Here is a 23,110-nt window from a genome sequence, read left to right on the forward strand (position 1 = left end):
TTTAAAATTAACAACAGAATAATAGCTGTACAAACCAAACTAGACAGATTCATGTTCTCCATGTTCAATAAAAATGGGAATTTGCATTTTTGTTGCAGTTACTTTTAGAGTTTATTAGCTTCCTAGCAAATTTGAAAAATTCATGCTTCTTCTTTTATAGAAACTAGGGTAAATTATGATTCACCTATTATTCATTTGTATAAATAGGTGTGCAAATGCTTAAGGATGAAGTAAAGGTAGGGAATGTCAGTTTTCCTGAGGCCTATTTAGAGGAGAATTAAGTGGCCTGTGGAAGTGAAAACATTGACCTTAGATATACTGGCTGATGTGGGATGTTTAGGGATGAAAATAGAGAAAACTGGCTTAGTCTGTACATTTTAAACTGGTTTAGATACAAGTAACAACCAATATAAGTAGTGTGGGTTGTGAACAGTTGATTTTTCAAACGCTAGGTAGTGTTGACCTACCCAAAAGAAATAATACCTTTGCTTAAGAGCTAGTAAGAAAGGAAGGACACTAGTAAAAAAGAGATAAAGGATTCAGTGAAGGTACAGGTGTATGTGTAATTATGATAGCTTACCTAGAAAACACAAGTGTAAAGGGCAAGAAAAGAACTGTGGTCTTCTATAATATGGCCATTTATTGAGTTACTTGCTTTCTTTGCACGGTTGTTTTTATTTTTCAAAACAGTGGCCCAAATTATGTAACATCCATTAAAGACAGTATTTACCTTTCCAATGTTTTGTGAAATAACATTTAGTGATAAATTTAACAAAATGAGTCAAATTGTTTGTGAATGACAGTAAAATGTAAACTTTCTTATTCTTCCTGTGATATTCAGCACCAATGAAATATATATTAGTATACTTAGTGAGAGACTATGTCTATATAACATGAAGCAGCAATTTCTTTCAAAGTACAAATTGAAGCATAAGCTGTGGGTAAATACTGCTGGCATTTGGGTAGCTCTACTGGGGTTCACGTTTCTAAGATCGGCAGTTGTTTTGGAAGTTAAATTGAATATAGAAAAATATATAAAAATCACAGTTCCCTCTGCAATTCTGCCAAAGAATAGAAGAAAGTGGCTATTTCCATTTCTTGGCTGTGAGTATTGATTTGTTTTGATTAATTCAGGCCAGTAAGGAGGCAAGAAATAATTTTTTCCCCTAGTCAGCTCAATTGACTGGAACAATTAAAATTATTACAGCTTGTTTAGCCTCAGGAAATCTGTGTAGTCTATTCTCTATCAGAAGTTGGACATGAGATAAAATGAAGTATTAAGAAAATTCTATATTTTAAAAAGTTATCTTTTTTGAAATAATTAAACCAAAACCAAAAACTAAGGGATAAGTGGCTCCCCTAACATTAAACTAAGGCAGTGGAAATTTCAAAAAATATAATCTATAAGAAGAATTATTTTTTAAAATAGACATTTTGGCCTGGAGAAGACACAGTTTTAAATTCCAATATCACCAGTTAGTTTCAGATAACTTTTTAATTTCTTTGAACCTTAGCTTCCATGCATAAAAATTAGTATGAATATATCTAGTTTGAAAAGTTAGCATAAATGTTTGGCAAAATCCCTTCCCTTTTAGCCTTCCCTCTGTCCTGATGTTTGAGCAGATTAGTCATTCTAGTTAGAAAATTAATACATATTAGAAAATTAGAAAATATCAGAATTTCATTGAAAAGTAGAATTCCCCCACAACCCCCATACACTCACGCCTGTAACTCACACATACACACATACACACTTCACCCTTGGGTATCTCAGAAAACCAGTTTGATTTGCCATAAGGAACAGAATGACAAATCATATAGACTAAGTTTGGCAGACCACAAACAGATTGGGACAATGTTTCCAGTTTACATCGAACTAAAAAGAATCATTCCATTAGCAAAACATGGTGTCAGAGAAACAACTCAAAATTGGCCATTGCTTTTACTTTTCTGTGTAAGGAAAAGTCAATTCCTTTCCAGGGATCTCATTACCTCAGCACTTCATAGAATAACTTTTTAGTATACAATGAAATAAATAGTCTGTGTGGAAGTGATCTGTGAACTTCAATCCTTTTGCGATACTATTTATTGAGTTTTATGTGTGAACCACTGCGTTGAAGCTTTGGATAATATCTTATTTAATTTTTATTATGAACCTGTAAAATCGATACCAGGGAAATTGTGTTATATAACCATGGTCAGACAGCTAACATCTCTTCCAGTCAGGATTCAGCCTAACTTACGGATTGCAAAACCAGAATTCTCTCAAATGCGGTATCTTTTTTTTTCCCCAGAACAAAATTTTTATTCTATAATTCCATGCTGAGTATCCAAAGATAACTAATACATTTTCTTTATGCATAAATAATAGATGTGAATGAATAGTAGGTCTCCTTGAGGACAAATCCATGTGATCACTTATCTGCACATGACCAGTGTCCTCATTGTCCTTTTCGATTCTTACTGGTGGCTACTAATAGACTATTTATTTCACAGGGTTGTCATGTTGTAATATATATTTAATTTTATATATTGTTTTTAAAAATGTACACAAGGTATTTAATAAGCCCATGATTTTTCCCTTTTTATTGTTCTGTGTAGATAGATTTTAAACAGTTTTATTTTCTTAAGAAACTGTTCTCTATTAATATTCATGCACTGAACTATTTAATCTTCATGAAAAGGGGGGACTATAAAAATTTTGGAAAACAACATTAAAATATAAATGGAACACAAGTACTCCACTGGGAAGACTTCACTATGCTTACAAAGAAAGGATTGTACTTTTTAAAAAATCATCTCCGTAAGCAAGCAATGTGAGCCAAAGGAAAAGGCTAACAGATACTCAGTGGGGAAGATTTTCTCCATTTATTTCATTCAAAAGCCCTTTATAATATTTTTAAGTCCTCATTCTATTTTTATTTAACAACATCCACTCACTATGCTGAAAGTTTACTTCATTTCTGTTTCCTCTTGGAAATTCAAGGCAGTATGAAATGCTATCAATATATACAAAAACAGGACTCAGGGTTGACAATAATGTTTAGTTGGCTTTACCTCATTTATAATGATCCAGTGACAGTCAAAAGCAACCAAATTAGTCTCCACAACCTAGAATAGAAAACAAACAAGATATCAGTCAGTATTAATCATGAAGGAAAAAACAAAACAAAACAAAAACTAAATGGATATACTTTGCGAATGGCAAAAAATGAATCACATGGTAGAAGGGCCTTTATTATTCAGTTGGAGATAAAAAAACTAGTAGTAAAGTGCTGTAGAAACATTTGTCTGTTGAACTTGCTAATTAAGGATGAAATTATAATTTGTCAAAACCCTAGAAAAACCTAGATTACAGATAAAAAAATAAAACAAATAATAATTTGCTGTGATCAAGTCATAGTTCCCATTTCCAATATCTAAGTATATCTCTCCATAATCTGTCTCTAACATTGTGTTCTTATCTTCCACTGCTTTCTTATGTATATATTTGCTGTTATCTTGACAAGGTAAACTGCTCTATGTTCTTCTGGCAAGCTTTGTGTCATATGTATTCTAAGGAGGAAGAATTCTAAAATCATCTGGATATAAAGACTAAAAACAATTGACATTTTATTAACATTAAGGTATGAATGGGTAATAGCAATGGCTTTTAGATTGTTAATCACATGAAAAGATATAAAAATTATAATGTGGAACTGTGCTGACCATAAAATAAACCTCTGTTGTGTTGAAACATTACATGAAAAATTATTTGTTAGCATAATTTGGCATACCTTATCTAATGCAATGCATTTTTGTTAACCTCAGCTATGCACCTTTTAATAAACTTAATATAGTTTAATAAACATACTCATCAGAGTAATTTTTGATTCAGTGATTTTACAAAGACATCATTTCCAAACCTTGAAATATATTTTGGACTTTTCATGAATATTGATTTTTTTTCCTTTTAAATTTATTTCAACTTCAAAAAATGAAATAACAGACAGCTTAACAAATTATGAAAGAATTACTTTTAAAAAATCCTCTCCAGGCATGTTTATCCCATTTAATCCCCAAAACAAGCTCAACTGTTTCTCCAGTGTTTTGAAATATGAACAAATGACCCCAGATTGGTTAAATGATGGTTAAAAGGCATGACCATTTGTTAATGAAGAAAACAGAAAACAAAAATGCCTGATCATATTCACATCTCATAAAACTAAATCCCATTTTCTTTCTTTTATCCTTAGCATTGATAAAGTATCTTCTTTGACTTTGCTACAAAAATATTATAATAATATTGTTAACTATATAAGTTACATTCGTTGTATTGTGGTTAATAATGCAAATGCAAGAATGTTCCTCTATTAGAATGTTCCTCTTTAGAATATGGTGATATGTTGGAAAAATACAACTTAAAGGATTTTCAAGGCTTTTTTTTAAGAATCCAATTTTCTTTGGGGAAGAAAAACAATTTATACAGAAAGATACTTAAGAATGAAAATATAACTATTTTTTAACCCTTTAGTGGCATGCCAAAGTGAACACAACTTAAATCTAGGCATTATTGTATACTTTGTTATTTGAAACTAAAAAAGGAATATAAGTTTCTTAGGCATAGGTTAACATCTTCATGCATGATGAATGAGTTGAAATGAGTTTTTTGTAATTGAATATTACTGAAAGTGAGCAAGGAGAGAAAATCACTAATTAAAAAGGTAACTGTTTATCAGTAATAGAAGGAGCATTTAGTAAGGGGCATAAAAAGATGACAGGGAATTCAATAGCCAAAATTTGGAAAACTGGTAAGCTTTAAGTTCTTCCACTTAAATGACTAGCATAAGTACAATAGAATGTAATTTCCACATATGCAGAAAACCAGAAGGGTTAAAATTTAAAGTGGAATTAAAAGAAATGAGAAATAGTGGTGAAGATGTTGTTTATTCTTTTATATAATCAAATTGAGCTTTTATACAGAGAGCATTATTAGGAAAGATGTATTTATCTAAAAAAGAAATTACCAGCTGTTTGTCTAAATAACAAAATCCAACTATTGCACATCTGCAAATCCCAAATCAATTCATCTGATAACTTTTATATTTTTAGTAATATTAATTTCTTTCTACTTGATACACTTAAGTCTAAATAATACTGTATAAAACTAGTGGCATTACTAATTTGAAGGACTAAATTACCTCAGGATAAATGCATAAGAAGTGATTATAAGACATTCCAGAAAGCTTAAATCCTTTGTATCCATTTTGCAGTTTTGTTAGAATTTAAACGGGGAAAACTGTTTCCTTTATCCCACCTTCTTTACCTAAATTATATATATTGATTCTTAGCAGTGAATATATATGAAATCAATGGAAAGGATTAAGCAATTTGATTAAATTTTCTTTTTTTTCCCAATGGGATCTAACTTCATATCCAAGCACATGATTGTAACATTTGCTTCTTCTCATTCTGTAGATTCTTGTAAATGTTTACAAGATAGTAAATTCTAACTGTGCTTTACTAGAAAAAATTTCAAAAGTTGTCAGACTACTATGCAATATTAAATGTATTAAAATAATATTTATTTTGTTACTATGATATTTAAGAAACACTGCTGAAAAGTTCATAGAATGAATGGGCTATCAAACGAAAGAAGCACATCACTAAGGAAAAAACTATCCAAGGGGGACTCTAGTGTGTTTGTACCAAAATAATAGACAGAAAGAAACTGTGAAATTTTCTTAGTAGTTTGTGTCTTCTCTTCCTCCTACCCCATAATTCTCTTTTATCACTACACATCTGTACAAAAAAGGTGCGTGGTGCATATTCATTCAGGGTAATGCCACATGTATTTAGCAATGCAGTTTTAACAAATGAGACTATTCTGCCTCCCAAGAAGCGGAGCTTACTTTAAATCAATTGAGCAAAAAGGGTGGTGGTAGTGGGGGAAGTCCTGTCAAAGAGACAAGCAATGAGTAAGGACAGGCCATCTGTCACCAGCAGGAACTTTAGAACTTCTGAATCTTTAGAAAAGCCCTACAATTTGTCACTGTGTCTTCTATCATTCCTTCTCGAATCTTTAGAAGTGCTAAATATAAGACAATCCGAAGCAAAGAAATCAACAACACTGCCAGAGCGTGTATCTCCCTGGTAATAAATGTGGAACGGTTCCTACTAGTGCACAGGACAATTTAATTGACTAAACAGTAACAGCAACATGCTGTCTTTCACTCAACCTTGAGGCTTAACTAAAATAAGCTTGTTCCCTTTGCAAGATGTACTAAATAGTACACATTTAGGCAAAGGGGATCTAGTGGCTTTGTGCATCTAACGTAGCCAAGGTGTCAGGTGCTTGCTTTCCCTATCCTCCCATTCCAAATTGTCAGGTGGAAACTGGCAAGTGGTATGCCTGGGGAGAGGACACCAGAAGTTATTTTAGAACAAAAGGCCAGAGAAATTATTAAAGAACTACTCCATTCCTGGCTCCTCATTTATAGCAATACTACAGAAAAATGCTTATCTCAGCATTTCTAGAACTGTAATCTGTGGGGCACTACTTCTACTAAAATTAAAAAGCATTGTGTAGCCAAATAAATTTAGAAATCATAGGCTGAGCAAAGATAAACAGAATTTTTCCTGCAGGAATCCTCAGAGCTTTAAATATAAAGAAGTATAATGAAAATAAATGTCAGGTTAATATATAATATTATTCCATATATGAGTTAATTGTGGGATGCATAGTTTTGAATTTAAGAGTGTGAGCTCTGAAATCATAGTCGATGCCTCCATTTTCTTACAGTGTGACTTTAAGCAAATTACTAAACCTGTGAACCTTGGTTTGCCAATAAGGTTAATAATAGGGTCCACATAATAGACTCATAATGAGGAATAAATGAGTTTACAGTCAATATTTCTAGTGACTAGAGATTAGTGCAGGCCTATGTATCAATTTTTATAAGTATTATTGATAGACTCACAATTTAGATATTTTTGATAACTTTTGAGCATCAAGAACTGCTCTGTAGAACCCTTCAGTTGTAGCTGAAGGCTCCCAATGATCACGCTGACCAGTGTTGCTCCGAGACAGCAGAGGTCTGACAAGTTAAAGCTTTCCCTCGATGGCATCGATTACATTATGTTCAAACAACACCTCTAAAATCCTCCTTTTTTACAAGTCAATTAGATGTCATGGGAATAAACTTTTCATCTCGATATAATGGCACATGGTGAGTGCTCAATAAATATTAATTCCTCATATTTTAATAAATGTGCACGAGAGAATATTTGGAATACAACATATTCCAAATATATTTGACCATGGAACCCATTTTTTTCACACCAAAAATCTCATGGGATTATTACATTTTGGGAAACGTAGACTACAAAAACTGTTAATTTAGCCACACATTTCAAAAACTTCCAAATTCTAATTGAAACATCACCAGGGATTTTGTAATTTTATAATCATGATTTTAGAATAACACTAGAGAGAGAACAATGAACAGAGGCAAATGTTTCCACAAAGCAAAAACAAAAATTTGAATTATCATATTTTATATAAGCTCTAATGCATATGTCATAGTTCTGATCAAATGGTGATACTTATTTCTTTTTAGTCTTTTTCTCCCTTTTAAATTAAACAAAACAGAACTAAAAACAAAATGAATTAAAATCACCATGTTCTTCCATAAAGTATAGAAAGGGGTAAATAGTGTAAATATGTTTATAGTGTATAGTAGATTTTCAGCAAAGATTCATGCATTTACAGCACCAACTCTACATCCAGTTGCCTGAGTGTGTCGGATAGGCTAAACTGTAGTACAATAGGCTTCTGCCAAAAAAATGTGCAATTCAATTCTCCAAAATGCAAAGTGACAGTACAAAGATCCAGTCTTCTTAAGGTACAGTAAAAGTATATATCATCTAGTATTTATTCCCATTGTGTATTTTCTTTGCCTGTTTTGCTTTTGTTTTTCTTCTCATTAGAGGAACTGAAACCACAATATAAGGAGACTCTGTAGTATTATTTGTGCAATTCCATCTTTAAATCCCAAGTATATCCAGTAGATGGCAAGAGTAATCTCTCATGCTGATATTGGGCAGCTTGGGGGTGATCTGAAAGACTGTCTTGTTTGCATTTCCCCTTGAGCTCAGCATGGATCCCCAACTTGCTTCGGTTCTTATCCAAGCAGCCACTATCTGCCACCCAACTGTGTGTCTTTTGCTTTAGAGTCTCTGCTCTGATCTTCCAGCTGGAAGACCGAAAATACACTTCCATCCAAATCCTTTTGCCATCACTGCCAAAGTTAATTCATACACGGATATGATAGAATTATTGTTACTGCTGTGCAGTTGGGTCTTCCCACACCCCCTGGGAGATGGAAATATGCCACCTCTGAGATTTGGCCAAGACTATGGAACCCGCTATGATTCTTAATGCATTAAGATGGACAAGAACAAAGTGATGCAAGAATATAAAGATTGGACAATGATTAAAAGTGAATTTATGATTTCAACTGTCTGCTTGCTGAAAATACAAATGAAAATTTGACGACCATTACCAGAGCAAGAGACCACTTAGTTACAGCTTTTAATTCTTTGTGTGTTTCTGCGGGCAGTGGGGTTCTTTTAATGTTTGCTCTAGTGATTAAACGTAGGTTATATCCAAATAATTAGGCAAAGAAGGCTTTATGTAAGGACCCCTATAATCCCTTGCCTCTTTCACAAAATTGAAATATGACACCTTTGGGCAAAAAGGAGAAAATCATATTAAAATATTTATTTATTTGTTTGTTTGTTTATTTATTTATTTAATAGCTGAATGACTGTAGGCAGGGTAAATTAATTCTTAAGTATGACTGCCAAACCATTGAATTGAGTTTTTTTTGGACTTTAAGGAGAGCTTAACATGATTTGGAGGCATATTGGGATCTGATTGCTGGAATTTGTGAACTAAGGCTTTCTTATTATCTTTAAGTAATTTTTTTTTTTTAAGTTCTTACAGAGAAGTCTATTGATCATGTTTAAATGCAACATCCAGGCTTCGTGGAGCTGTGAACTTTCATGCCCGCGCTTTGTTCTTTTGATTTCTTCTCTATGCTCTCTCCTTGATATTTCTCATAACTCAAAGACTGAACCAAATGTCAAATCCTTCCCCACTCCACGTCCTAGGTTATATTGTCCTTGCCTTTGTGCTCTCATCGCACAACTTTATCACATCCTTTATTAACTGTACTTAACTATGTAACTGTGGGAGCCACACTACAGTTTGTATGCCTCTTCTTTCCAGCCTGGAATCCACTTCCACCAGACTATGCATGTAGGTCCCTCCTCCCTTTCACCTAGGACCCCACACAGTGTCACTTCATCAGGCATGACTTCCAGGGTTACTTATCCTTGACCCCTCATGCCTCTCTACCACTTGCTCTTGTCCCAGTCTACTTCAGAGTGTTTTTTCCACCTGAGACAAATAAATAACTACACATCTACATACACACTGATTTACAGTTTCTTTCTGCACACTACTATATAAGCCTTACTGGAGTAAAAATTTTGTTTCCATCACTGGTCTATCCTCTTAGAATAGTCACTGACACAGAGCAGGCTTTCAGTAACTATTTGTTAAAAGGTACAAGGCAGCTTTCCACTAAATGGTGTTTGTGGAAAAATTATAACTATATAGACCTAATGCATATTTATTTGTCTGTGGATTTTCACTACTTCACTTAGGACTAGCTATTTAATAAACTAAGAAAGTTGTCAGATGGAATTTAATGTCCCCAAATTAAATAAGTAATAAATAAAGCAATTCACATTTTCCTTTTTTTGTCTTTATTTTTTTTAATGTTACATTAAAAAAAGATGAGGTCCGCATTCACCCCTCACCCCCCTCACCCCGCTCCTCCCACAACAGCCACCTCCTACATTATCCCATCATTCACATTTTCTTCAGGAAGGAGATCTTGGTTCTTGACGTGATAAAGAAGTATAGAATCTTATCGTCAGAATCCCCAAAGCAAAATACCTCAGGACTTGGAGGCTGTGTGGTACTAGATAAAGAACATAAAATTTGAATAAACGACCTCTGTCTAAATGCCAGGTCTCCTTATTGGCAATTAGGTACATTACTTACTCTGAGGCTCAGCTTCCTGATGATTTGAATAGTACTTTCTTCACAGGTATGTAGCAAGGGGACTAAATGACCCAATGCATCTAATGCACCTAAAGTGTTATATGTGTACAAAAATTAAAATTCCTTTTCTTCTTTTATCCCCTTTCCCTTCTTCTCTCTTCTTTAGTCAGACTACTGCAGTATTTTTTATAATACTCAGTAATGGTCACTAGCATTTATTTAAGACTATAAATGTTTATTGAATGCTATTTACAGTAAAGCAATAATAATAACAATAACAACAATAATAATGTTAGCTAATACTTAATTAGTGCTTACTTGGTGCCAGGCACTAAGTGCTTTTATATAGATAACAATGCTATTAACCCTCACAGCATCCTTACGATGTAAGCACTATGATTATGTCCATTTTACATATGAGGAAACTGAAGAACTAAAAGGTTAAGTAACTTGCCCTACATCATAAAGCTACACAGAAGAAGCCAGAATCAATAACTAATAAAAATCCTTTGTACAAGCGCCCTCATAGCACTCTACCTCCAAGTTGCAGAAATCACAATGCATTCTTTAAATTTAGAATAATTACAGTCAAACTGACACTTGCAGAACATTGTGTGGGATAAATCCTCTATATTATCTTATGTTCATCCTCCCTTCCACTCCATGAGCATTTTCTTAGAAGTGTTCTAAGAACATGTGCTTTACCTCTAGGGAACTTGAATTTCCAATTTATTTTCAGAATGGGAGCAACTTGCTATGCTGTTTAACCGAATAAGCGTTTTAAATCTATCTATCTGTCTATTTATCTATCTATCTATCTATCTATCTATCTATCTATCTATCTATCTATCTATCTATCTATCTATCCTCCCTCCCCCTTGTCTCTTCCTCCTCTCTCTGTCTTAACTGCTTAACCAAGGAAACAGTTGTCAGGTCCTGCTCTTTAATCACAACAAAACTTTCCTTTGTCACCACAGAAGTAAGGTCCAAAAGCTTCTAAAGATAAACTTGGACATTGATTCCTAGGTACTTTTGTCAATAAACCAATGAAGGCTCTAGTGTCCACTGTTTTCAGTTTCCTACGTTCTTACTGTACTGAAAGCCTTTGCATAACTTGACCATATTCTGGATTATCAATAACTCATAATTGATGATGTCACTATGGAAACTGATCATTATTCATTAAAAGACATTTCCAGTTCAATGTTTTTGTTATTCTTGAGCTTTTCCAGTACATCATGGAGGCTCTGCTTTTTACAATTTCAAGAATGGTATAAATGCTGGTGATTCTAGAATCAATAGACTTCAGAGAAAAAAAAATTCAAAAGGTCTTATTGGTTTTGATACACAAAGTATCCCAAAAAAGCAGAGAAATGCACAATATGAACTTCCAGGAATAACTTCCTAAACTATTTGTATTTGTCATTCTCAGGGTATGTAATCTCATCAAGGCATGGTCCATGAACTTTTCATGGATTCAAAGTAAGACTTTCAAGATTTCCTTAGGTATGGGCTATGATGTGAACCAATGTATATGAGGTGCAGAGGTGCCCAAAGATGTACTTACCAAATCCAATGGATGTGTCATGATGATGGGAACGAGTGTTGTTGGGGGGGGGAGAGGGGGGGTGGGGGGATGGGGTTGAATGGGACCTCACATATATATTTTTAATGTAATATTATTACAAAGTCAATAAAAAATAAAAAAATTAAAAAAAAATAAAAAAGAAGATGAACGGTCAAAAAAAAAAAAAGATTTCCTTAGGTATCAAGATTTCTATTACAGGTTTTTATTTGTTTGTTTTGTTTTTTTTCCATTAAAACATAGCCTTGTGGTCCACTGTAAAAGATGTTTTCAATGGTGTTGGACTTGACAACATGGACACTTTCCAGAATTTCAAGCAATTTACTCTCCCGTCTGTGCTATTTCATTATGGTGAAATATGAACCACCTTTTCTTTCCACTGACAAATCACCTTATGGTGTTAGAACTGTGTTTAGTAACAAAATGTCACTTGAAACCGAGGCACCAACTGCTAACTGCTCAAACAAAATGTCATTTGCAGAAGAGAATTAGAGTCTGAAAAAAGGAACCCAGCTTATAATCACTTAAGGCAATAATACTCAAAATCATCTGACACATTTTAGAATTTTCATTGATCATAAACCTCTTACAAATTCTATTTTTAAAGATTTATTTTTTAATTTTGCAGACACATATGCTTATTTTTCTGTCAATGTTTATAATTGCATACTTTCCATAAACTGACTAGAGTTACTCTGAAGGCCATTCCACATCTTAGAATACACTGTTCTACCTTTTCTAGAAATGGAAAACACAACTCTGGAATTTAGTGTCACTGCAAATTTATGGTTTCCAGCTTCTACTGGACACTTAATGCCGACCAGCAATTCTTCCTGTTTTTAGTCAGTTTTGCTTCCTAATCCATTCTTCATGGCAGTGACATACAACCTTCAACCAGCTCCACAAGCCCATTTTCCTAATAACTTCACATGTAACATTTTTTTTCCTATTTAAACAAAAAATGGATAAATAGCAATAAGTAAATGTATTTTCAAGCCCTCAAATTTGTGTCCCTCTAAAATAAAAAGCACAACAAAATAAAATAATCTTTATTTGAACTATAATAAATGACATGTTTCAGATGTCAATTAGTTTGAGAAGTATGAGGAACACTGGTAAAAACTTAGAATCTTTCATCCTTTTAGGTCTCACAGCAACCTTTGAATATGGTTGCTATTATTTTCCTTAGTTCCTAAATGAATACACACCATTTATTGTGGGCTGAATTGTTTCCCTCCAAAGAATTTTTTCAAGTCCTAACTCCTGGTAACTGTGAATGATGTGACCTTGTTTGAAAAGAGGGTCTTTGCAGATGTAATTAATTAAAATGAGGGCATGCAGGTCTAGAGTGGGCCCTAATCCAATATAACCGTCTTCCTTATAACAAGAGAGAAAATTTGACAAAGACACATATACATAGACAGAGAGGGGAAATATCCTTATGAAGAGAGAGTCAGAGGCTAGAGTTATGCTGTCACAAGCCAATGAACTTTGGGACCACCAGAAGCTGGAGGAAGCAAAGACAGACTTTTCCCTAGAGCTTACAGGAGGGAACATGGCCTTGCCAACACTTTGATTTTGGACTTCTAGCCTCTAGAATTGTGAGAGAAGAAATTTCTTTTTAAAGCTACCCAATTTGTGGGACTTTGTTGTGTAGGCCTAGGAAACAAACATATTTTCTTAACTTCATTCCTCCCATCCTCATCATGGTAAAATAAGCGTTCCTTCCCTTACAAAGGGACTAATACTTTCACAAGGGCCCTGAGTCCTTTTTTCCTTCCTTCTTAAGGACCAGACCCTGCATCATTTGTTTTCTATAGAATCCTGTGCCTGCAAAATCTCTCCATTTACCACCTACATGATTAGATTTCCTTCTAGCTAACACACTATCTCTCAACCTGCCTTTATTGACACTCTTCTCAAATGTTGCCTATGACTGCTTTCTCTTTGGTTCAACTCAATCATTCTGACTTCTGTCCACAAACCCCTACCACTCTTTCCCTGGCTAGACCCATGCTGTCCTTCAGGACTCCCCACAGGCACCATAACCATCTTTTTGAAGACTTCTATGATTAGTACAGACCATCCTATCATAAATCTCACTTATAAATGTGGATATGCACCACCATCATTGAACTTATTATATCTAAATGTCTTCTTATTGAATCCAGTCTCCACCATACTAAAAGTTTCTTGAGTCATATATTACATTTTATTTTATTTTTTTGTATTCCCCAACAAATAACTCTGGATCTGATTTATAATAGACATTAAATATTTGTGAACTAGATGAAAGCTTTCATGTTTTAAAAAAATCATATATGCAGCTATAGACAGTTTCAAGCATATTAACATGTCCAACCTCAAGAGCTTGGATCTCTTCTCCACCTGAGAAATTTCTTTAGTTTGTTTGGCCACCCAAAAACACAATATAGATTGAGGGTCTGTTAGCACTGCTGGAGGTCAACCCTCAACCAATGGCATGAGAAATAGTTTAAATGTATCAGCCTCCACACTCTCTAGGAGGTGATTCTGAGGTATATGCTATACAATGTTTCTCAGAAGCTCCCCAAAAGGATTGAGCCACAGTTGCCCACACTGGCTTTCCCCCTTACCTTTCTCATGTTCTCCACTTCCTCACTTGTGCTTTCTGGGACCACCTCCCTAATAAGCCATCTGCACCAACATCCTTGCCTCACATCTATTTTGATAATTCAAAGCGAGAGGGCCTTTCTACATAAAATAAATTCTTGATAAGTAGAAAAATGTTCTTGAGAAATTAAAATTATTCACAATCTGTTCATGGGGGTTGTCTTCCTATAAATAGATCTGATAGATACTCTCATGATTCTAAAAAGCTTTGGTGTCTCCGTATACAGTGTATTTGGGAATTTTTCACGAGTGGTTGCCAATTTCATCATGCATCAGAAACACAGATTGTTGGACTTCACACAAACAGTTTTGGATTCAGAAGGTTGGGCTTGGGGTCTGAGAATCTTTGGTTTTAACAAATTTCCAGAGGATGCCCATATTGCAGGTCTGGTGAATCACTTTGAGATACACTGCTCTGGTCAGGGACCACATATGGTGAGTTGGCCTAGATTATTTATTCATTCAATTAATGAAACAAAGCCACTCAACATTTTTGACCACCTGAAATGTATTAGAAATAGTGTTAGTTCCTGGGGTTGCCTTATGAGCAAGACAGTCTTGAGCCCTATTCTAAGGTAAGCTTTCAGTTTAGCCCCAATTGGATGTTTTATTAGAAAAATGAGAAGTGTGAAAAATGCCTGCCAGTCTACATAAAATATTCTAGCAGGAATAACAGAGGACATGAACATTTCCATAGAAAGAAAACCAAAAGCCTTGTTTTAGAAAGTATACTGTCTTTTCAAACCTATTGTTGAAAATAACTTATTTGAAGTAAGCTTCTTGAAACACACTAAAGAGTTCCTATTTATTCTACAACCATTGCTATATAAATTATAGTTTTGCACAAATTATTTCAATCACACATATTACCCATTTGGAGTGGTGGGTTGTCACTTAGAACTGAATTTTGGGGATTTATAGGTACAAACATTATTTTGATTTTCCAACCATGTTTTTTCATCACCAAGTGATAAGGTCAGCCTTGGCCTTATATCCAAGGATTATATCCTTGAAACATATCTGTGGTGGTTTCGAACTAGGTATCCCAGAATTATACATTCTCAGACTTGGTCCATTCTTGTAGGATGTAAACTTTCATAAATAGGATCTTGTGATGAGGTTACTTTGGTTAAGGTGTGGCCTAGCTGAGTTGGGATGGGTCTACTGAAGGCTTTTTAGGAAAGATCACAGAGAGAAGGGCAGAGAGAGCAGTTAGAAGCTGAAAGTTAACAAAACCCAGAAGAGAAGGGAGAAGTGAGGAGAGGCTGTCATGTGCATTGCCATGTGTGGCAGTTTGAAATTCTTTTATGAATCCCAAAAGAGAATGATTATGTATTTGAACTAATCCATTTTTGTGGGTGTTTGATCCTTTTGATTGGACCACATCAGTGAGGCATAAATCAGGTTGAGTCTCTTGCTAGGTCTTTTATAAATGGAAACACATAGAGAGAGACACACACAGAAGAAAAGAAAGCCACCATATTTGATCTGCCATGTGAAAGAAAGGGCTCTAGGTTTGCCTTCAGCTGCATAAAGGTAGAGAAGCCCCGAAAGACAGAGAGGAGGCCCAGAAAGAGACAAGTGCTATGCCTGGTTGCCCACAGCTGTTCTGTGAGAGATGGTGAATCTGGAGGGGAAAGCAGAGATCTCGGCAGAGATCGCCTGCCAACTTGCTTTACTATGTGGCAGCTGACTTTGGTGAGAAAGCATGTCTGCTGATGCCTTAACTTGGACATTTCATGGCCTCAGAATAAGCTTTTACCTCTAATAATTTCCCATTATAAAAGCCAACCCATGTACTGCTGGGTTGATACTTTACATCAGCAGCCCTTGGCAAACTAAGACACCATGTGGCAGAAGAGTCAAAGACAAAGATGCCTAGCAGTCTTTGCCAGAACACCACAGTCTTCTGGGAGAAATTATTATCTTGATGACACCTTGATTTTGGACTTCTAGCCTCAAAACCATGAGCCAATAAATTACCACTGTTTAAGCCAACCCATTTGTAATGGTTTGAAGCTGTATGGACACCAGAAAAATATGTTCTTAAGCTAACCCATTCCTGTGGGTGTGGATCAATTGTAGGTGGAGCATTCTGATTAGATTACTTCAGTTAAGGGTGGATCCTAATCCTCTTACTGGAGCCCTTTTTAAATAGGATGAATACAGAGAGAGAGAGGAAAGAAAAAGCATGGAAGCAAGAAGCTGAAAGCAACAAAACCTGGATGAGAAGGGAGATGCCAGAAGATGTTGCCATGTGACAGAGGAGACCAGGATGGTCAGCAGTTTGTGTTTGGGGAGAAAGCATTGTCTGATGATGCCTTAATTTGGACATTTTTCTCATACTCAAAACTGTAAACTCATAAGTTAATAAATTCCCATCATAAAAGTCAACCCATTTCTGGCATATTGCTTTCTGCAGTGCAGCAGGCTAGAACACCATTTCATGGTATTTACTTTAGCAATGAGAAAACTAAACAACATCACTGATTTACCTTTTCTTTATTTCTTATACGCCATTCCAGTTAACAGTAGGAATCAGTCCTGATAAGTTGCAAACAAAACAATATGTCAACATTAGCCTCAACTAGTCACAGACAGATAAAAAGAAATGAAAAAAAAATTCTGAAGATTACCATATGCATTTCTGTCCTTTAGTCATTATCTCTTTTAAGAATTCATCTTTATTATGAATGATAGAATGGATTATGATGGTTTGAAGCTTTATATACTCAACAAAAAAATGTTCTTAAATCTAATCCATTCCTGTGTGCATGAACCCATTGTAAGTAGGATTTTGATGAGGTTACTCTAGTTAAGGTATAATCTAGCCCAATCAGGATGGGTCTTAATCCTATTTCTAGAATCCATTTTAAATGGAGTGAAATTCAGAGAGAGAGGAAACCACAGAGCTCAGCTAGAAGCTGGAATTCAGTAGAACCCAGAGAAGAATGGAAAAGCCAGGAGAGGCCACCATGTATGTTGCCATGTGACAGGGGAGCTAAGGACCGAAGATCACTAGCAGCCAGCTCCAGAACACCACAGACTTCTGGGAGAAAGCATCATCTTGATGATAACTTGATTTGGACATTTTCTTGACTGAAAACCAGGAGCTAATAAATTCCCTGACTCATTTCATGGTGCATTAGTCAGCCAAAGGAGTGCTTGATGCAAAATACAAAAAGTCTGTTGGCTTTTATAAAAGGCATTTACTTGAGGTGGGAGCTTACAGATATCAGGCCACAAAGCATAGATTATTTCCCTCAACAAAGTCTATTTCCATGTGTTGGAGCAAGATGGCTGCCAATGTCTTCCAGGATTAAGGCTTCCTGGGTTCCTCTCTTCCCAGGTCTTGCTTCTCTTTGGGCTCAGGTCCTCTGTTTCCTCTCCAAGGTCAGCTGTAGACTGTGAGGCTCCCTAGGCTTGGCCTCTCTCCACAAGGTCAGCTGTAGACTATCAGGAGAACAGCTTTGTCTCTCTCTCTAGGGTTTCTGCTGTGTCTAAGGATCTGTCTCTAATCCTCTATGTTCCTCTCCTGGCTCAAGGTCCTCTCTTCCCAGGACTTACTTCTCTTTCCTCGGTGTGCTTACTTCCTGGGGTTCCTGCTCAAGAATTTAGCATCAAACTCCAAATTAAAACTCCAACATCAAATTCTCTAACTCTGTCCTTTACCATGCCGTTTATCTGTGAGTCCCCACTGACCAAGGGGTGGGAACTCAACACCCTACTGACATGGCCCAATCAAAGCCCTAATCATAATTTAATCATGCCCAGGTACAGACCAGTTTACAAACATAATCCAATACCTATTTCTGGAATTCATAACTATATCAACCTGCTACACATGGTTAATGTTGAGCAGCCTAAGAAACTAAAACAGAAACTAGGGAATCTTTCCATCATTAGAGTTGATATAATATAGTGTGATACAATTGTAGTCCATAGTGCAAGTGGTGGTCTAAGGACATGTGACAGGACTTTATTGGTCCATTTTAAAAGGTTACATGCTAATTTTGAATCTCCCATATGTTTCACAGTTTACTTAAATACTTGGCACTGTTTCACAGTTACCATAGTTTCATATTTAGCACAAATTCACAGTTTACTCAGGTCAGAATGAAAAAAGTAAGACAGAAAAGAAGGATCTGTTTGATAATGATCCCTGGTCTAACTCAAACCCCAAGAAATGCATTGGCAGCTGCAATTCTAATGGTCTCCTCTTTTCCTTTGTACAGAAATTTGAAAACAGTCGTAAAGCAGGCTGGTTGACAAGCTTTGAAAGCCTTCTTTCCAAGGTGATGTGATGAACTATTAGAAGACTCCCCTTAATAGTATTCTGATGGTATTTATTCCTATGAAAATTAAGGACAAGGATATTATTAAAGAAATAAAATTGATTTTCTGGCCTGATCATCACAATTATCAAAATTGATTTTTCTATACATTTTTGTTTGTTTTTGCTGTTGTTGTTTTGTGTTATTTCTTTTCTTTGGTATGCTTGTTGGTATAAGACAGAGTTTTAGAAAAAAATCACTCTACCACCCAATAAGCTATTATGGTTCAGTGGAGTAAGGGCATACAGTAGTTAAGACAGTTTAGTTTAGTATGCCTGTTCTTATAGATATGGTTCACCCTGAATTACATTGTGATTTACAGTGTGGGAAGCCCAGGAAAGTTTTCATATCAGTAGAAAATTCACTTTCTTTTTACATACAAATTTGAGAAAATGAAACAGATGCAATGAATTGCATCTTATACTATATATTCTAAACAATTCACTGAAGTGTTAATCATTTAAATTTCTAATACGACAATGTAAAAGAAGAAGCAATTATTACAGAAGGCCATTTATTTCCTGAAGGTAGAGTTTTTCCTATAATATGATTTTACAATTTTCAAGTTCTTTAAGTGAGTTATGAAATTATTTTTAAATGGATCCTTATCTGTGGTTAGTTGCTTAATTTCATTAAAAAGCAAAGTGTTAATAAGGCTATGAATTCAGCTCCTGTGTACATAAATTACTATTCCTTGCTTCTAAAACCATGTGATAGCCTTAAGATACTATTTCAAATGCAGAATGAAGGGCAGATTATTGATGTTATGGAGAGACAGTTGGGAAAGAGGTGATGGGGGCTGAATTGTCTTGCAGAAATGGATAGAAGATATTTTAGGTAAAATGAGCAATTAACAGATGGCATTTTCTGGAATATATTGAAAGAATAAGCCTAATTTGAAATATCATTGATAGATAACATACACCTAAAATGAATTTTGAATAATTTTATGCAGATAGCTATGTATTTCCTAACACAAAGAATTGCTAGGGCGATTGGGTTTAGGCAAAAAAACAGTTCAAAACGCACAAGCAAATTAGCCAGATCTAGAGTTAACAATAAGAAAAATCCTAACAAGGTTTTTACAATTATTTTTAAATTTTATTTTTAAGATTTTTAAAAAGACAGATATTTAGTGATGAGGCATTTAAGATTTGTAATGAGTGCCATGTGTATAATTTATGATTTGTATAAACATCCAAAATTATATTTAGAGTAAATTTGTTAAAATTTAATAATTATATGTAATCCTAAAATCATCATGTGGGTTCAATTATATTTTTTAAAAATTATGTTTTAATTATAAAGGCCATATTTAAAGAACTCTTTTTGGCATTTCAGAGATAATTATGCTTGCTAAGAGGACAATAACTTGCTACTGCAAGTTGAAACTCTGGTGTGCAGAGTAGGAAGAAACATGTAAGCAGTATTTCTTACCAAATGATCCTTTAACAGGTTTTAATTCTTACTAGGTTTTTTTTTTTAAGATTTATTTTATTTATTATCCCCCATTGTTTGTGCTCACTATCTGTTCTCTTTCTTCTTTTTAGTAGGTACCAGGAACCAAACTCAGTACCTCCCATGTGGGAGGAAGGCACCCAGTCACTTAAGCCACCTCTGCTTACTGTTTGCTGTCTCTCATTGTGTTTTCCTCACTGTGTCTCTTCGTTGCATCATCTCACAGCATCATATTGTTGTGTCATCTTGTTGCATCTCTTGTGTCATCTTGACACACCAGTCCATCACATCAGCTAGCTGTCTCACTCATCTTCTTTAGAAGGCACTGGGGACTGAACCCAGGACCTCCCATGTGGTAGGTGGGTGCCCAAGTGCTTAAGCCACATATGCTTCCGCCTAGGTGTGATTTTTGTCATAGAATAATACCATTAACTTATCATAAATACCACTTCAGTTTGTATATTTTTTCTTTAAAAAATGAATAAACACACCATTAAAAAAATGTACTACTTTTATCCTTCTAACATTCTTACATTTTATACTGTATATATACAGTTAAAATACATAGTTAAATATCCTTATTTGGAAAATTTTGATACATAAAACTATATCCGATCAATATCAGAGCTAATAAAAATTCATTAAGATTAATTTTCAGAAAAATATTCTCTAAAGTATTTTGTAAATTTTATAATTCAAGTCTTAATAAAAATCACAATTAATTTGCAAAATAACTCTGACTTATATTGTATATATTATTTGAAAATTATATTTTTATTCTCTTTTTCTTAAACTTGTGCTGAAATAACAGGGCTTTAAATCTCTAAAGAAAGGAGTTTTGCACATGACCCAAAATATCTGATTTTGACAAAAATATTTGTGATTAAAACAATAACAGATAAAGGAGAAAATCAGGACAAATGATGATCTAGTTTTAAAGCAAGGGAATTAGGTCATTCTGCTAAATAATGAATTTTCTCTCTGTCCTAATGGTATTTATAAAAGTGGACACCAGTGAGATCTATCTCATTAGCCTTGACTATGACTTTAAGAATCTAAAAATACATTTCAAATGGAAAAATATTCTTGAGAGCCAAGTAACAGTTAGAGGCATTTTCAAGGTAGAGAGTTGGAGATATGACTTGAAACCTAGCACATGCAAAATATTTGCTATTTAAAATCTAAACTGTTATAGAACTTATCAGGTGGTTTACCAAAATTTCAAGGGCCGTCTGTGGTGGTTTGATGCTATATATACCCCCAGAAAGACATGCTCTTCAATCTAATCCATTCCTGTGGGTATTTATAAGTAGGATCTTTTGACAGGGTCTTCATTTAAGGTGTCACCCATCTGATTTAGAATGGGACTTAATCCTATTACTGGAGTCCTTTATAAGTGGAAGAGAAAGACCAGCAGACACAGCCATGTGCCTTGCCATGTGGCAGAGAAGCCAAGGATCACTGGCAGCCAGTCTTCAGGAAGAAAGCATTGCTTTGATGATGTCTTGATTTGGACATTTTCCCAGACTCTAACTATAAGCAAATAAATTACCTTTGCTTAAGCTGAACCATTTCATGGTATCTGCTTGGAGCAGCCTAGGAAACTAGGAAACTAAAACATCATCCAGTCTGCCAAATACCTAAATGGAATTGAAGAGACAGTAATTCTTGAATTAAAAAAAAAGTTTTTCCTTGAGAGAAAAATTAAGTTGTTTTATTATATCAACCAATAGCAATTTCAATTTGTGGGAATCTATAGTGATTTTTGAGACGTAGTTTAATAAAATATAGAAATCTATATTAAGTCTAAACCTATCAAGGATATTTAAAAAATTATGTAAATATACAAGTTTATTGTTGTTGTTTTAATAATGCAAAAGTGCTGGAATATTCCTTCTTCAGGCATTTTATTTTGGGAAGCAAGTTATAATATACATAAAGTCAGAAAATGAAACCATGACATTTCCTAAACATAATACAAAAGAGAGATGCAAAGTTAATCTGGTAAGTTTTAATTTTAATGGTTACTTTGCTCATCCAAAGAGAGCAACAAAAGTTAATAACATCAAGACTGGCGTCATTCTCAAAGTTCAAATAGAAAAAGATATTACATGAAGAGGCAGGAACTTTGATCCATTGTAGACTTTCTATTCCATTAATCATGTTCATAAGCCTTTGCTTTTCAGTAAACTATAACGCGATTTTAACACAGGCTTTAAAGAGTAGAAATAATGGGGTATTAAAAGCGCTCCAAATAAGATACTTAAATCTAATTATGAGGCAACGTAATGAATGTTAGCTATGCTTCACTTTTTACAACTAAATTTGATGGATAAAATTTGTAGCAGAAGCAACATCTTATAAGATCTTATTTAACATTTTTTCTAAGATATTTATATATATATGAATAGTTACCATGAGATACTGAATAAAAAGTGAGGTCATTCTATAAAAGAACACATATTGAATGCATAATTGGAAATTCCCTGAACCAGAAATAAATGTTACATGGTCATATTAATGTTAATACTGAACATAGATATAGCTATAAATGTGTTAGAACTATATTATAAGGATGAGGAAGGGTAAATTTGTGCCAGAGACAATGTCAGGAAGCCAAATCCTCATCTTCCTTATTAATAAAATTAATAAATAATATCCGAAAAAACAAGGAAAAGCAATGTGCTCATGTAATTAGGAAATATTTGGGTGGAGTAGTTATAGCTCAGTGGTTGAGTGCCTGCTTTGCATGTACAAGGTCCCAGGTTTGTTCCCAGTACCTCCTTTAAAAAAAAAGAAAAAATATACAAAACAAAAATTAGAGGTTGTTGTTTTAGTTTCCTAAGCTGCATTATAGTTTTCAAGCAAACACCATGAAATGGTTTGGCATAAACAAAGGAAATTTATTCAGTCATGGTTTGAGGCTAGGAAAAATTTTCAATTAAAGTGTTATCAGGTTGATGATTT

General features: G+C 34.5%; 1 protein-coding gene across 2 annotated transcripts in view; it reads right to left on the reverse strand.

Annotated features, from left to right (window-relative positions):
• The window catches only part of GRID2 (glutamate ionotropic receptor delta type subunit 2), a 1,588,204-nt gene that overhangs the window by 659,280 nt on the left and 905,814 nt on the right, over positions 1-23,110 (reverse strand). For both annotated transcript variants that reach the window (XM_058295409.2, XM_004470379.5), the window contains exon 5: positions 3,058-3,111. In XM_058295409.2, coding sequence (XP_058151392.1) covers positions 3,058-3,111 — 54 coding nt within the window. The remainder of the gene's footprint in view (positions 1-3,057; positions 3,112-23,110) is intronic.

The sequence above is a fragment of the Dasypus novemcinctus genome, chromosome 1, assembly GCF_030445035.2.
Source record: "Dasypus novemcinctus isolate mDasNov1 chromosome 1, mDasNov1.1.hap2, whole genome shotgun sequence".
NCBI lineage: Eukaryota > Metazoa > Chordata > Mammalia > Cingulata > Dasypodidae > Dasypus > Dasypus novemcinctus.